Source organism: Asterias rubens, chromosome 4 (genome assembly GCF_902459465.1).
Source record: "Asterias rubens chromosome 4, eAstRub1.3, whole genome shotgun sequence".
NCBI lineage: Eukaryota > Metazoa > Echinodermata > Asteroidea > Forcipulatida > Asteriidae > Asterias > Asterias rubens.
In genome coordinates this window covers 17123162-17141438 of record NC_047065.1, presented here as the reverse complement: position 1 = coordinate 17141438, position 18277 = coordinate 17123162, and the positions used below count along the sequence as shown (strand labels likewise).

Sequence of the window (18277 nt, the reverse complement as noted above, 5' to 3'; positions counted from 1 at the left end):
TCTGCGCGCATCTGAGGTACGCGCGCATCTCCACGCCCAAAATTTGTGTTGACACAAAAACGTAAACCCGCGCCCAGTAGCAGCATCAGGAAGGTTCAATTCAACACGTCAGTAATCCCATCTCGACTTTGTAAAACATTTTGTGATAAGAATTTGCCGTGAGAGAACCACCTTTGTGAAGTGCCACTACTTCTTTTCATTTGACAACCGCCAGGTAATACCAGAAATTCAAGATGGGTGAATGGCAACATGGAATCTTTGGATGTTTCGACAACATCGGCCTGTGCATTTTCTCTTGGATCGTACCGTGCTACACCCACGGCAAGACGGCCGAGTCACTGGGCGACGACTGTCTGCTATGTGGCCTGGCGCTTTTCGTGCCGCTCCTAAACATCTACGCCCTGATCACCACCAGAGGTAAAGTGAGGGAAAATAAAGGCATCGAAGGTGGTATCGTTGGAGATTTGTTGATGATCTGCTGCTGTGGAATCTGTGCTTTGGTTCAGTCTGCTAATGAGATGGGCGTGCAGACACCCCTCGGAGCTGCACAATCTATTGCCAGATCGTAATTTTTCTGAACTTTCTCCCTGCACATTTCCACTTATTTTTGCTTCAGTGCTTCAACACCAAACGGGACAAAACATGGCGACAGGCTGATAAGGGCACCGTCACTAAAAGACCAGTACTACTGACCATCTAACTATTTCAACTCGACAAGCTAGCTAGATTCAACTGAAAATTGATGTACTAATGCTTATCCTTTAAAATCAAACCCAACCATGCCAACGGCGAGAACTATTTTCGAAATCACAAGCCCCCGGCCTTCCTTTCGTCGTGGACTGCTGCTGCTGTCAATTCAAAGCTCACACATTAACATATTGTTCACGGGATCACCATTAATTCGTCAAGCTTGACTGACTTAAAGGAAATAGAGGTAGGCATATTAACTTCAACTCTGACAATCAGCACCAGCAAAAAAAGTTGACTACGTCTGCATGATGTTGAACCATTGGCTAGTTTATTTTGAGTACACAAAACAGTGCAACTCAACAACAGTACTTATTTATACTTGGCACAATTGAACAGTCACTCAACAAAATTTCTGAGATTTTTGTCGACACTACACGTAACTTCTGAGAGAGAGGAGCCAGGACTTCAGGAGGCCTAGATTTTTGAGAGCTTATGCTACTTACACCCATGCTTACACACTGCAAATACACCAGGATGGCTAAAACAACAACCATGGATGGAGCTTTGATTGGAAGTAAACAACAAAGACATACACATGTTTCATCTTTAACGCCACTGAACTCTTTGTTGCAAACATTGATCGTTGCATCATACCCAACCAGAAACAATGACAGTTTATGTTGTGGATAACAACACTTAATTCCAAGACATAGGCAATTCAGGAAGTTGTCATTTTGAATAAATGAATACTTGGCAAACCTGAAGGAAAAGTTTCCGTATGGCGCCACCACTTTTTCATTCGAAATAAAATAATATAGTATCTCATTTACCTGATTGAATGATATATCCCTTTTTGTAAAAATGAGTGAAAAAGTGGTGGCGCCATACGGAAAGTTATCCACCCTGAAAAATAAAATGGGTTTCTCATGCCACAGCCATTACAAAATGACAACTACCTGATAGCCTTGAAAGTAAAGTAAGCCGAAATTAGTACACAAGTCACAATGGGACGGATTACTGCCAGGCCAAGGCCTTGGACTGGAGTGTATTCCTTCTTTAAACTTATCTATAAAGACAAGGTTCCATTTGTTTCTTTTCCAAAAGATTGTCTCAAAAGCATCAACAAAAAGTGAAGACCTACTTTTACAAGGAGGTCACATTCATGCTTACTTACTCCTGATCCTAGTCACTTGAGAATAAACCAAAATTAGAAGGGGTTGGTGATATTCGGTTAAGAAAACAAAAAACAGGTTATTGCTCTCTTACATTCCAAAAAAAAAAGAGAATATTGTATTAGCTGATGGAGACGTAGCCCTGACAATAACAATAACAACATCTTCAAATTTCACAGGACAAAAAAATACATCTCATCATCTAAAATCAGTTGGTCAAAATTTGGCTCTTCTAAAACTGTTGTCATGTTTTTGAAATTCATTGTCACTCCATGCGTTCATGTTCATTCTGAAACAAAAATGGATGCATGTTGAAGAAAAAGAATGCCCAATTGTAGAGAGGCATGTGTAGCAAGAATACAACTGTTTTATGTACTACTAGTTGAAATTATAGAAATTGTGTAACTTGCAATGTTGGATATAATTACGCTTGATGCTTATATACATGTAGCTGTGTAGTACAATTGAAATGTTGAACATCTGTTGAACTCTTAAAATTTGTTTTGATGCTTTTCAAAAGTTTGCCTGTGATTGCAATTTTGAATCTGTGACAACTGAACATTTTCGCATTCTTTGATAGAATTTTGCTGAAATACCATTTCACTGAAGAAGGCTCAGTGGACTTGCCAAGCTTTCTTTTTCACACACCTTTTTTTATGATAAATTGTGAAATGATAATAGACAAATTTCTGCTCGTACTACGGTAGATAAAATTGCTTTTATAATCTCAGCACACATAACACTGGCTGTGTGTTTTAGTTCGGAATTTATAGCTATTGGACATAAATACTTTGCGAGAAACATAGTACCTCCATGCAATGTTTGTTTCTTAAGGCTGAAGTGTAGAAAACTATTTAGCTTTGGCCAATCATGGTTAGATTTTACAACTCAAGTGTATGCTTCGTGCATTTTATCTGTGCTCACTGGATAGCACTAAAGAATTTTAGTGGAGCACTGACAAAAATTGTGTTTGGGGCAGTTTGGCCAGGAATTGCTCACATAGATGTACTCGCATTTCAGAAGTTTATTTTCAAATTCTGTAGTTTACACTCACAGTGATGCTACCTTTAATGCAGAACGTTTTAAAGTGATATGCCTTAAACTCTACATTTTTTTAAAAGAAACAAGAAATGGTATTTGGTACTCTATATTTTACTTGTGGTACTTTTTATATTTTCATTTAATTTACTCCATATTATATATACTGACACCATGTTTGACACTGTTGTTAAAAGATGTGTGTATCAAAGATGCATGTGTAGGTACAATAGGTACAATGTATTGGCAGTTTTGGGGATCAGGGCTCGATTTCACAAAGCATTGCAGTTTCATCACAAGCCAAACTATCCGTATCACCATAGTGATTTGTAGGGTTACAAAACACTTAGCAACTAAGGCAGATTTGCAGTTGACATCATTCTTGACTCTTTGTGAAATCGATCCCAGTATGCAAATGAAATGTCCTTGTTGTTTTGGTTTGGTTTTTATTTTTGTCCAGTATTAAATTTGTGTTTGAGGACCAGTGACTGAATTATGTCGTTCAAGTATGAATACAAATTTATTACCCATAACAAATCTGGGGCTGGACCAATTCTGAAGCTGCTTACACCTGACTAAATTTGCTAAGTAAGAATACAAGTCTTACTTAGCAGCTGAGCAAGTAACCAGGCAATTTCTCAAACGGTTCACAGCTTACTGAGCAAATGAGCTTGCCAGATGTCTAGTCGGGCGATAATTTATGTTGGTAAAAACAGCTCTTCATATTTGGATTAGTTTGGTTTGATGACAGAGTTTGTATTACAACACTACTTTTATTGACTGTACAAGAAAAGGTCCGTTAGTCAAACATGTAGTACATTGAAGATGAAGGGGATGGGACAACTTTTGGGGAAATACAAACAGCCTAGTGTTTAACCATATAACCATATATGTTTGATCAAGGAACCGACTGACCCTAAATTGATGTTTTATTTTGTTCCAGTGTGTGAATGTTATACTATAGAACTGACTTGGAAGTGCTCAATATAATATGTAGACTAGAGGAAAATAACCCCAAAACAAACAACTCATATTATTTGTGGTATTTTGATCTAAAAACATGACCCCAAGTCATTTCTGGAGCGGGACCCTAAATAAGATTTACACCACTGTGGTATATCATCAGGGGTCATTTTGGAAACATCTTGGGCGAGACCAATCCTACATTACAACCTGTGAGTGATAGCATTTTTTCCAACTCTGGAAAATGTGTGTTTTTAACTTTGCACTCGCTTTGTGAAAACAAAACATTATCTGTTTGAAAATGACTGTTATAATATTTAGGTAGCTTTGTTCCTGTGTTCAAACAGACTACCATTGGAATAAAAACAACTCAAAACATAAACTACTATAGAAACCGAGACACGTCTTACATCATTACCTTGCATGTTGTAACCTCAATACCTCCCCAACTCAAAATGAATTCCAAAGTGTGTTGTTTTAGATATAGTACTTGGTGTCTACAATAATAAATGCCTTGTCTCTATTAGTTTTCACTAAACAAAAACTGTGGTCTTTCAAGTTTATTCTTTAATTTTGTGTTGTTGTATTGTTTTTTAGAATTCCCCAATACCCCCATGTAGTTGGTGGTGACCATGGGGTATAGAATTATCCATGGCCAGACAAAGTGAAATTAAATTCAACCGTGGAGGGAAAAACAACCTGAGAAGAAAGTATAGGGCCCTTACAATTACACGTACAAAGGACCTCATGACACAAGGCAACTTTTACTGATTACATCCATAATTCATACCAATTCTCATGAGTACCGGTTCAGGCTGGAGTTGCATAAAACATGATCACTTTCATGTTCTAAATTGTCATATTAATTGAAATTGGATGGTGTGTTTGTGGAAATCTAAAGGAAGGGAAATATAGGCTACACCCTGAAAAAAGAAAACCAGTAAAAACAACACAGTGTTGTGTAGGCTACTTTCTTCATAAATTTTTCATAATACCCCAGTTGCATTTGATATTATTACAATTATGCCTCAAAAAATTATGACTTGCTCTTGTCTAAAAAAAAAATAAAAATAAAAAAATGCTGTAAACTTTCTCGATCTCTGGGAAATTAGTGGGGAAAACCAAGGTGTATTCACAATCAATGTAGCATGCATAGACACATTTGATATTATAATAATTGTGCATCATAAAATTATGATTAGGTCTAGTCTCAAATGGATGGAAACTTTCTCGCTCTATTGGAAATTAGTGCAAAAAGTTGTGTTCATGATCAGTGCAGCGTGCATATAGAAGCATTTGATATTCCTACCTCCATGTTACAATTATGCATAATAAAATAAGTATGACTAGGTCTAATATCTCAAATGATGGGAAAGTTTCTCGCTCTCTGGGAAATTAGTGGGGAAAAAACAAGGTGGGTTCGCAATCAATGTAGCATGCCATTCAGTGAATCATACCATGATCATCATAAAGCATACAGTAGTCACTCCAAAGTATGCGCGCAGCATATAGTAGATGGTATAATATGAATGCAGGTTGCTGGGTCGCAGTGTGCTGGGTCGCACCCCCATAGAGCAAGGAAGGTCGCGTATGCAGTACGCTGCGATTCGCTCTTCGTAGACTATTTTGCATAAAGTGAAACCCATGTGTTTGTATGCTGCTGCTGGGTTGGGTGTGTGTGGCGACCTTCAATGAATTCCTGACATTCGGCATCATGTATAGTTATGCGTTTTTTACGCTGTCACACATACAGGCAGTATACACATTGTAAAAGTTATGTACAAACTACAAGTACTTTGTACATTTCTACCGCCATGTTTGTACACGACATCTACAAAAGTGGCCACACCTTGTTTTACTGAAGGCTTGAACAATAACATGACATTTATATACGCATTGCTTGGGTCAAATTGTGTTGTTTTTATTGCCCGGTTTGCATAAAGGGAACTCATATGAGAGTGTATGCTGCCACATGGGTATGCATATTAAACAAATATGGGTGTGTGCTGAAGAATATCATTCGGCATCGTTATAGTTCTGCATTATTACGCTGTCACAGGCAGGACACATTGTGAACGTGATGTACCTGTAGTACATCTAGGTCTACGTCTAGGCTACATGTATTTGCATGGAAATGGGTGAATTATTTTGAAGGGGTTTTGGAGCCCAGGGTTCGTGGCTGAAAACAAAAACTATGCCTCAAGCGGCCACACCCTACTGAAGGCCTCAACTTGTCACTAGTCTTTACATAGGGTCTAATGTTATATTGCTTTTATTGCCCGGTCCTTTTAAAGAAACTGGACACTACTTTGCATAGGGCCTAAACCGAAATTGACCTTCACCGAAAAAAATAATCCATTAGTTAGGCCGTGTCCGAAACGACGACTTCGGCTGCAGCTACGTCTAGATCAGCGCGTCTACCAGTGTTGAAGAATAGGCAGACGTGCGCGATCTAGCCGTAGCTGTAGCCGAAGTCGCCGTTTCGGACACGGCCTAAAAGTGATGTACATGTAGATGTATGCTAAGGCCGTGTCCGAAACGGCGACTTCGGCTACAGCTACGGCTAGATCGCGCGCGTCTGCCTATTCTTCAACACTGGTAGACGCGCTGATCTAGACGTAGCTGTAGCCGAAGTCGTCGTTTCGGACACGGCCTAGGCCTACATGTCGGTACATGACATATAGACATGTACATGTACATAATTATTGAATAGTGGCTGAATTATGTAGTGGTTGGGGAGCTCCGTTGAGGCCCCGTTTTAGCATGAGCGAAGGTCCGATCTTCCTCCATGGATGGCTGAACTTGCTTCAAGCGGCAGCACTGTGCACATTGTTTTTACTGTATAAAATATAACAATTCCAGCTATCTTCCATTGCCAGGTCCTTGCACTGGACACTATTGGTACATAGGCCTACACTCAAAATAGTTGGCTAAAACTTACTCTGTAACGAGACATGTAGAGCTGTTGATAGCCCTATATATGACTCTTCCTCTGTAATATGAAAGTGTAAAGACCACCAGGGCTAAGATGGTGAGTGAGAAACGGATATCCCCCTAAATAACTTAAGTTTTGTCTTTTTAGAAAGATGTAATTTCGCACTAAAGTACATGTATACTTCAGGCCTGAAACTTTTTAGGCATCTGTCCTGTATGCACACTATTTGTGCATCAAGTGTGTTTTTTCTTTAATTATTCTCTTGCAACTTCGATGACCAAATTTGAGATCGATTTTGAGCCCTGATGTTCACAGGTTTGTTATTTATGCATGTAGTGTTGGGATACACCAAATACTGGTCTTTGTCAATTTACCAAAGGGAGGTATCGTTCAACCCATGGAGCGTTCACAATCTCAGCTTATTTTACTTATTCGGAGAACCCGTTTCTACCCGATACATGCATCATGAATAATGCAAGGAAGAATGGTGCTGGGTACCAGTACATCCTTGAATTATTGATGTTACATAATAAGATAGGGCCTATCAATGCATTGTTTCCCTTTTAATTAGATGACGATATAATTTCTACTCAAAAATACCCCTCACCCATAGAGGCCTATATCTTGAAGATCAGGTTTTAGCATACAATGAGTTGAAGGGAATGGTGCATGCACCCGTTCCACATAAACCCGTTTGTACCCGATACATGCAACATGAATAATGCAAGGAAGAATGGTGCTGGGTACCAGTACATCCTTGAATTATTGATGTTACATAATAAGATAGGGCCTATCAATGCATTGTTTCCCTTTTAATTAGATGACGATATAATTTCTACTCAAAAATACCCCTCACCCATAGAGGCCTATATCTTGAAGATCAGGTTTTAGCATACAATGAGTTGAAGGGAATGGTGCATGGCACCCGTTCCACATAAACCATTCTTGAATTAGAATTTGTCATTTTTATTTTACACGTTGGTGTTACATTATGGTCAACCAGCCTTTATTGTTTCTTTTAATTATTCACCTGCTATACAAATACAATTGTTCAAAATAATTGTTGGTATCAAGCAACGGAGAGCTGTTGATAGTATAACACATTGTGAGAAACGGCTCCCTCTGGAGTAACGAATATAGTTTTCGAGAAAGTAGTAAATTTCCACCAAAATATTATTTGAATTCGATGTTGAGACCTCAAAATATGATTTTGAGGTCTCGAAATCAAGCATCTGAAAGCAATCAGCTTCATAGACAAGGGTGTTTTCCTTCCACTTTCTCGCAACTTCGACGGCTAACAATATTGAGCTCAAATTTTCACATCAGGTTTGTTATTTTGTGATATAAATATGTTGAGATAACACGAAGTGCGAAGACTGATCTTTGACAATTACCAACGGTGTCCAGTGTCTTTAAGGGCAGTGGACACTATTATCATAAAACCTTTCTTGATTATGAGTAATGGGGAGAGGTTGATAGTATAAAACATTGTGAGAAACAGCTCCCTCTAAGGTGACTTAGTTTTCGAGAAAGAAGTACGAATTTGATTTCGAGACCTCAGATTGATAATTTGAGGTCTCGAAATCAAGCATCTGAAAGCACACAACATCATGTGACCATGATGCGACCAGGGTGTTTTTTCTTTCATTAATATCTCACAACTTCGACGACCGGGAGCTCAAATTTTCACTGGTTTGTTATTTTTTGCATTTGTTGAGATACACCAACTATGAAGGCTAAGTCTTTGACATCAACTACCAATAGTGTCCAGTGCCTTTAAGACCCGCATGTTGTTTTCTGCTCTCATCCCCATGACCCATGCTTAGAATGTAGTTACTAGACAGTGTCGCTGATAATCGATTAAATTTCATGAGATATAGTCCCATCCGTCTGAATAAAAAGTAATTGTATTGAGGAAATTCCCCAAACCTGCCAAGTCTAAATATGCATGCACGAACTAAGTTACGAAATATTACAAATCTCATGAAACTGTTTCGGTTTCCAGTCAATGGTTTCCTCGCCATGGTTAGGACCATGGTTTATGACCACGGGTTCCGCATTGATCTGTTTGTTTAGCATAGTTACACCATTGTTAACCATGAATACCCGTAAAGGGGGAAGTGAAATGGAATCAAACCTTCAATCACGTTAGAAAATGTTGAGGAAGGGGAAATGTTATGGCACATGTGATGACGTCACACGCGGCCTCTGCGTTGGCTGTCATTTTTGATGTCAAACTCTTACCCAATCATAGCTCTTGATTCACCACACTGAGGACTGTTTTGGGGCTCGGCATTGGGTCATTCTGCAGGTGATCTTCTAATGGATATGCGACCTAAATATTTTAAGTACGCCGTTTGAGTCGGCACCCCCTTTACTTGGAAATTAAGGGTCAAAATTGGTTCATTTGTCAATCCTGCTTGTAAGATGCGTTTTCCATGATCCCCGTTTACTTAAGATTGCGATAGCATCATGATGCAGTGCATAAGTTTAATTGATCAATCTCCCATTAATATTTTGATTGTGAGTCAACTTGCATATATAAAGAAAAGTTTCGGTGCGTCGCCTTACTATGGAAAATCTGACTCATAAAACATAATGACGTCATGTGAATTCATGAAGCCTTTGTAAACGTCTTGTCATTGTATGGCTACATACATTAAATGTACACCATTTTTTTGTAATACCCCATTTTTCCAATGGTTGTGCAATTTTAAAGGCTGCTATTTCCTTGCTGTTCCAAGTGCTAAACTCGTGTTTGATTACATCCACTGAATTCGAAACAGGATATTACCATTTCTTCATCATGATTCATTTGCATGCTGTGGAGACTTTCGTGTTTAGAACACATTCTTCAATGAGATCAAATCCAACAAAGACTCTCTGCATGCCAGGATGCAACTGATGCTCTAAAATCTTGTTAAATTTGCATCGGGGGTTAATATTGCATCAGGGATTCATTTTGGTTTAACCCTTACACCAATTTTGTGTTGCACTGTACTCAGTACTTTCCCGAGTTCTGTCAATTGGGAAAAGCAATTGGAATAACCGTCAATATTAATAGTGTTTATGACTGATGGTCTCCTGAAATGAAAAAGCTACCATCCCTTCATAAACAATATTTGTTGTTGAGGAATCTTTCAGAAATAATTGTGCCCTGGGGTCGATTTCACAAAGAGCTAAGATTGATTTTAGCTGCAAATCAATCGTGTTGCTATAAGTAAAGGTGATGTCACAAGTCACAATACATATCACTATGGTAATTCTGACACAATTTTGCGATGATGAATCCCCCCAACCCCCCCCCCCCCCCCCATTTCATGAAGGCCGCCGTTCTAATTGTGACTGAAAGAAATTGATCAATATTCTCCATATTGTTGTCAATAAATAATACTGTGCTTTTACGGCTCCAAAATGCGCCTATGGTGTATTACAGTTTACAATTTGCATGTGCGGCTTCATTACTCTCACCATGGTTACGCCACTAGGTTACACAGTCTCCTGAAATCAACAACTATAAACAAATCCATTTATTTAACCCACAATGCAAACGACGATGCTTTCGGTTTGGCATATTTATTCCTGAAGAATATACTCGGTCTTTTCTTTGGTTATAAAAAGGGTAACGATTTAACGATGGCTGCCCATTGTGTTAAACGTTCACTAAGGTGGGGGTTTTGCAGGTCATGGGGGTGTGTGTATATTAGGAACTTCCTACATACCTCATCCCAGCAAAACACTGTCGTCAAGCCCGTGTATCGATGCTGTCACTCAGTTACTCTCTAAAAGCAAAGGAGTGAAAAGCACACTTGAAGAGCCATATGAGGGACAACTCTTTTTCGAGTGGTCTTCCATTCTTTTCGACTGTAGTTTGCATCTTTTTAGGTCATTTTTCACTCTGTCCTGGAGTGAAACCCCTTTAAAAGAGTGAAATAACCACTACTCTTTTTAAAGAGCCATATTATGCTTAAAAAGGATGGACAACTCGAATTAATGTAAAGAGTGGTGTTTTTCATTCTTTAACATTTAGAGAGTAGGCTTTAGAGCTATAGACCTTTGTCATAGTGCAGCCATCTTGAATTTCTCCCATTGATATCCATATTACCAAACCGAGGCTGGAAGAACAAAATAGTCTGGTTCCTTTTTTGCAAAATGATTATTATCATTCATATTGTTATTCGATACAAGGAACATGACCAAGTTGGTGGCGGCATATAAACAGGTCTTATATAGCAAGGAGCAGACTTCCTTACTCCTGTTAAAGGCTATACCAGGATAGAGGAAGGATCTATAGTTCGGTTCTGTATTGGGATGTCAACTCTTGCATTCTTCGACAATTTTACAAATTTGTGGGCTAGTTTGACACCGATTCCGGGGAAACCGGGTCAGGTCCCCAAACCCATCACGGGACCCGGATCTGCGGCAAATTTTGACGTTTGTCGAAACTCAGTGTGTGTTTTTGTTTAGGCTCTATTATAGCGGAAATGAATTTCCTTTCAAATGAGAAAATTGTCCGACGCATAATATAATTGTTGATCCAAAAACTATGACAAGGGAAACCATGGCAGTTTTTGTAATCAGTTAGTGTAAAGAGTTATAGCCGTGACCTTAAGCAGACTAAAGAAAATACCATTCAGTTTTGCAGAAATTCCTTTCTTGCACTTTCGTTTTGGTGGAAATACATATTGTGCATACACCGTGCCAGTGTATTTCTTCAGCAGAGTTTGGTGACCTCGTCGGTGCATTCATTTCGGTGCATTTCGCAATCCCTTTGCGAACTGAGTGAACTGTTGTTGCCTTTTTCTCTTGTAATTTTACACCTATTAAAATGCAACAGGAAGAAAGCTAAGACAACCGGAAAAGATGAACACAAAGGAAACACCAGTGTTTGACGTTGACCATGGTTTTTACCTATGGTTGTACATGGTTTTACCACGCAGCACACGTAATCCTCTTAGGCTGTCCCATGGCCCCTCCCCTTTGAGGGTCTCCCTAATCATTATAAAAACAAAACAATTATTTCAAAACTGTTGAGGTATTATTTTTTAGAGATAGTGCTGCACGTGTTGCATGCCTACTTGCGGGCAGTGTTTTAGTTTTTTTTTTTTTAAAGTTTACACACAAAAATTGTTTTGCAGTCAGGAAGAATGTCATGTCATGGCACGCAACAATATTTAAAGATACTAAAAGTGACTTCTCTTTGTGCATTGTAGTATAGTCCTGGTCATCTTCTAAAATTAAACTGTCCCACAGAAACAATTCAGTGATCAACGATGTTTAACGAACTTGTGTGCTTTTCAAGACCTCAAAACCTATAATTCTGAGGTCTCGAAATCAAATTCGTGGAAAATTACTTCTTTCTCGACTCAAACTACATTAATTCAGAGGGGGCGAGCCTTTTCTCACAATACTATCAACAGTACGCGTTTACCAAGTAAGGTTTTATGCTAATATTTATTTTGAGTTTACCAATACTAGTGTCCACTGCCTTTAAGTTTCAGACCAATTAGCAACCAGAGCTTCTCAAAGCATGGGTCAATGGAGGCTCCCTTTTCCTTTTTTGTATCCACCACCATACTATCCATGCTAGTCAACCACTGGCTTTTACCTCTAGAGCAAGCTACGATAGAGTTCTTATCTCGGTGCCTCTTTAGACTTGATTTCAAGTGGTTATTCCGCTGCATCAGCCACGAAAACCCTAAAAATCACGATCACAGACTTGGAACCAAGTCTATAGTGCCATCCCCGTATATATACATTTTTTGTAAAATAAATCACTAGGGGTTGTATTATGACTATATGCAATGTACATGACTGGTGTAATGTGCGGGGCTATAAGCCAGATAAAACAAAATGTTTGGTAAACATTTTGTCTGTATCCCCCGAACCAAACAGTGCACTTCTAAAGAGTCCTATAAGTGTCCACCATACCTCAAAAAGGCTATATGACTACTATATACAACATGCAGCTCGGACTTTTAGGGCGGTGACCGAGTAAAATTGTCAGGCACTTGCATGACCCCAACTCCACACACGCTAAATCCGTCGCCGCGGCATTGACACAAGGTTACAACTCTGCATGCGTTGTTGTTTTAGACTTTCTCACAGGGTTGTTTTTTCATAATCAAGTTAAGTCGCAAGCCAAGTCACTTGTCAAGTCACAAATCATTTCTCAAGTCAAGTCACAAGCAATGTTTGCTCAACGGTCAAGTCCGAGTCAAGTCAAGTCAATTTAAACTTTCGCAAGTCATGTCATGATTTAAGTCACATAATAAATGTCCCGACATGATAGGCCTATTTATGTCAAAAGTCGAAAGTATTGTAGGAACACGTTGCCTTGGATCGGTCGAGTTGGTATTGAAAAAGCGTTTGTAACTGGAAAGATGTTGCATGAGTTCATACAATGATCACAAACATGCCTCGAAATTGCACTGTTTTCCTTTTACCTCGTCAACTATACACGGTCGGTGGGCGTCACTAACCCCCCTTGACTCCCATAAATGGCCTACCGTGTTAGTTCGCACGTAAAAGGAAAACCACGCAATTTCGAGGCAAATTTGTGTGGATCATTGTATTCTACTTTTAAAACATCTTTCCAACCATATGCATTTTACAACAGACGGTTATAAACGCTTTTTATAGACCAACTCGTCCGATCCAAGGCAACGTGTTCCTTTAGTACTCTAGAATATTTTTCATTCAAACAAATATTAGATGTTCTCAAAATAATGTTCAACAAAAACGTGTGGGCACACGAATCTTCCAATGACCTATAGCTGCTATTATTTTACTCATTTTACTGAAATTCGTTTCAAGAGTTTTGATCAGCGAGTTTAGGATATGGCTGCATGCATGATTTGTTTGGTGTTTGGCCTACGTCGCCTAATTCTTGCATCTTTAAATGATATTTCACACAGAGCAAAACACAGCTAATGACAACACACAACAGTCAGACCAAAAAGAACCAACCCCACACCCATAATCCAAATGTATTTTCTTTGCATGGGAGCCTTGCTTGATATCCATGCTTCTTACATGGGTGTGGCATGTTTCATACGTGTACACATGTACATTTGCTATAATACGAGCTCCATGGAGGTACACGAACTGCTTGTAATTGCAATAACACATCACCTCGAGATCCCACATGACGTACATCGTCATGTACACGCATAGTATAGTAGGTTCTACTTGGCCCTTACTTGAGTTGGCATGACAAAACAGCCAACCCCAACAATTGTTTTTGTAATAATTATAAGATCATTTTCTAGATAACTTTAGGGAATTTGTTTTCACATTTCAAAGTTTCAAAGGTATGCTTTGATGTGAATATTATCTCGACCACTTTTTACACTTTTGCCCCGTAGCAAACAACAGAAAATAATATCTGTTATACTTGCTTTTTTTCTAAATTTAATTTTCAAGTTGGGCTGTTTTTATATAGTCATAACACTTTCTTCTAGAGTCACATTGGCCTTTAGAGAATGGACCATTCACGTGTGGTTGAATATGTAAACAGCGTTGTTTTGGGAGTAGGACTTCATTGAATACGGTTATCGTTGACATAACCTCAACGTGTTTTTGGTATACTATTCTTATGTCATCATAAGCAGCATGCCACCTTGTTGTATGACCTTGATTTTGTGTTGAAGGGGTTCTACCGATAGGCAACAGTAAACATGGAGGTGGCAGTAACCAAGCTGCTGTACTTGTGCCACTTAAAGGGATCGACACGTTGCCTTGGATCCGGGGAGTTGGTCTAGTGCGTTTGAAACCGTTTGATACAAAATGCATATGCAATTTGTGTCAAACGATTTCAAAAGATGTTTTGATCGCAGTAGAACATAACTTCGGATGCACAACAAAGTATGCCTCTAAATTGCATGTTTTTCCTGACGCCGTGATCAAACTAGTACGCGGCACAATTTGTGGAGTCCACAAAATGGCCGACCGTGATAACGGTTCTCGAAATTTAAAACATCTTTATAACCATGTGCATTTTGAACACTAGTTAACAGAGTGGTATTGATAACGATATTCAAACATTAAAAACTGTATACTCTTTCAGCTGGGTTTGCCTGGGAGTTGCATATTTCAAGTACACGCGTGTTTCTTAATTAATACTTATCTTCAAGATCATGGCGGGGCTTCATCCCTTATTTTCTTGACTGACTATACGGCTACAGCTTTGGTTTCTGCTTCAGAGTATAATATAGCAGTTTTAGTATAAGGTCTAATTACTCTTCATGCATGTGAATATTGCTTTAGCACCTCTATGTCCAATAGTGTTACTGATAATATTATACAGCGAAATGTATAGACGATGTCGAGCTGAATTATGCTTTCCTCTCCGGCAAAATTGCAATGATTATTGCGTTAAAATAATGATTAAATTAATGAGCATAGCTGCAGCTGTATAGCCTTGGTAGGCCTATCTATATGCATGGCAATTAGTCACTTGAAATCGACGGTGTTAATTTGCAATGCCAATTTCTGATATAATTGGAAGGAAGTTTGTGATGGCAAAGTGCGGTAGTCATTGTTTATAAAATTGAAACAGTGAAAACATTGACAACATTTTTCTCAATCTATCTGACCATAATAGAGCTATATAAAGCTCTAGAGCAATGATTGCTCGCTTTACTATAATATACCATAACGGTTCTTAATGAACTTCAGATGCCGCAATGTTCTGTACACACCAAAATTGTCACTATCGTAAATATATAATATATTCCTTTTCAATAGGGAATTTGTTTTCAAATCGATTAAAAAAAGGGAATCTTTGTAATAAATACAAAATCAGAAAAATATTTGAGGATGGCAATTCTATACCACAGGGGTACAATACGCTCGGGCAACCATTCGATCTCGCTGAAACATGAAGGGGACGGTAATTTAGTGAATGTCAAAGTCTATAAGTGTAAAAATTAACGAGGTTATAAGCCTACATCTTTTTAAAAACTGACAGAACCTTGTTATTTACAAAGCCGCGTATTCTAGAACCCCAACCATTTCTGTAAATCAAATACTTTAAGGTCGTGACTTTTAGGGATGGTTGAGTGTGCCCTGATGGGGCCGTACCTTTATCACGCTGTCACCATCTTGTTACTATGTTCCCTGTTTCCAAATTCCAATTCTAACATTACGCATGGCACCAGACTATTATTTCGTCCCGGGCCTTAAGCCCGGTTCATACTTCATGCGAATGCGAATGCGAAGCGAATCTTGACGTGAATTTGACGTCACACCCTCCTTTCGCAGCGATTATTCGCAAGGGAGTAGAGGGCATACTGCTGCGAAATGTTCGTTGCGAATTTGTGACGTCAAGATTCGCTTCGCATTCGCATTCGCAGGAAGTATGAACCCGGCTTCAGTTTGGTTGAAATGGAGTAAAATCAAGATTACCACACCGTGATAAAGGTTTATTGACTTCCAAAGGCTCACAAGCGTAGGGCACCTTTTTTCAAGATGGAGATGAACGGTTTAAATACCGTCAAGTAAAAAAAAAAGAAAGTTGAGTCGTCGTCAGATTATAGGGCAAATGTCACCAATTTCACAGGCCTTTATAATTTGTTGGTTGCATGCATAGGACCTTGGAATGACATGTAAACTAAACCACTCAGCTTACTAAACATAAGGCTAATTATAATACGTATACACAGTCGTCTAGTGTTTGCATTTTTAAGAATCTCGCAAACATGCCTCGAAATTCACGGTTTCCATTTACCTCGTCGACTAACACGTTCTGTCCTTTATGTGAGTAAATTTTTTGACCGTGTTAGTTCGCACAGTAAAAGGAAAACCACGCAACTGCGAGTCATGTTTGTGTGGACCATTGTGTTCTACTTTTAAAACATCTTTCCAACCATATGCATTTTATATTTAAAAAAAAAACAGATTAAAACGCCTTTTACAACTCGTTCGATCCAAGGCAACGTGTTCCTTCTATCAAAACGGGTACCACACGTGGAGCATCTCCATGGTACCACAAACAGGAACCTTGTTTTCATGGTGTTCTTTTTATACGTACAGCACCTTCATTTGGCCCAAAGTGTGGGCGCGGGAACCTGGCATTTTTTTTAATGACGTCATACAGTTTCGCTTTGCATTCAGAGCACTGGCATTCATCTCCCGGGGTAATTTCAGAACAGGGTCGGTTTACTTTTTTGGCGCGTATATTATTGCGATGTGCCTGGTTGCAGATCGGATCGTTTCTTATGAATGGCTTTTCTAAATTCTATGCAGGTGTAATACAGGAGAAGCTGCCCATTATCCTGCCCATTTTTGTTGTTATTGCGAAACTGCCCTTCGAGGGAGGCAATTTGTTTCCATAGCTACAATGCTTTGTAACAGTGTGTTTATACTTTGTTTGCATGTTCCGATCCACTGACTATTTATAGGACCGGTGCCAACTTGCATGCTACGTCCACTCCACGGTTACAGAAAGGCAATGGGACCACAAGCAGTGCATCTAAAGCAATTTTCACCCGCCTAAAGGCAGTGGACACTATTGGTAATTGTCAAAGACTAGCCTTCACAGTTGGTGTATCTCAACATATGCATAAAATAACAAACATGTGAAAACATGTGCTCAATCGGTCATAAAAGTTGCGAGATAATAATGAAAGAAAAAAACACCCATGTCACGCGAAGTTGTGTGCGTTCAGATGGTTGATTTCGAGACCTCAAGTTCTAAATCTGAGGTCTCGAAATCAAATTAGTGGAAAATTACTTCTTTCTCGAAAACTATGGCACTTCAGAGGGAGCCGTTTCTCACAATGTTTTATACCATCAACCTCTCCTCATTACTCGTCACCAAGAAAGGTTTTATGCTAATAATTATTTTGAGTAATTACCAATAGTGTCCACTGCCTTTAAAAATTTGTTACGTTGTGTTGATCCCCCCAATATTATTAAAAAATGCACGGTGACTATGTGATGGACTCACTGACTCACCAGAGTATATCACTCTCACACCGTATATTTTTATTTATTAATTATAATTATGTGCAAACAAGCAAATGTTGGAGTCGATCAATACGCCTCTTGGGATGTCTTTATCCAGTGGCTAATTTGCAACTGCAGCTTAAAGGCACTGGACACTATTGGTAATTACTCAAAATATTTAGTAGCATAAAACCTTACTTTGTATAACGAGTGAGGTCCGAAGTCTTTTAATTATTTGAGTGGGTTACATCTTTCTAAAATACTATGTTACTTCAGAGAAAGTCGTATTTCACAATGTTTTATACAACCAACAGCCCGTGCCTTATCCATGCTCATAAGTATTTGTGCTAACTGAAGTTATTTTGAGTAATTACTATGTCCAGTGCCTTTAAGTGCTACCGCGCACAAAGCAAAGTCTAATATTTACATAGACCTTTTCGCAAATACCGGGGCGCGCGCGTAAAACTTGGAATTAGGTGCATTGTGGTCTAGCTGGTATCCAAATTTGATCCATATATATCCCACAATG

General features: G+C 38.9%; 1 protein-coding gene across 1 annotated transcript; it reads left to right on the top strand.

Annotated features, from left to right (window-relative positions):
- Positions 1 to 233: 233 nt before the first annotated feature.
- LOC117288987 (protein PLANT CADMIUM RESISTANCE 3-like) lies at positions 234 to 569 on the top strand. Its single transcript, XM_033769866.1, has one exon. The coding sequence runs from the start codon at positions 234 to 236 to the stop codon at positions 567 to 569; it is 336 nt and encodes a 111-aa protein (XP_033625757.1).
- Positions 570 to 18277: the final 17708 nt, after the last annotated feature.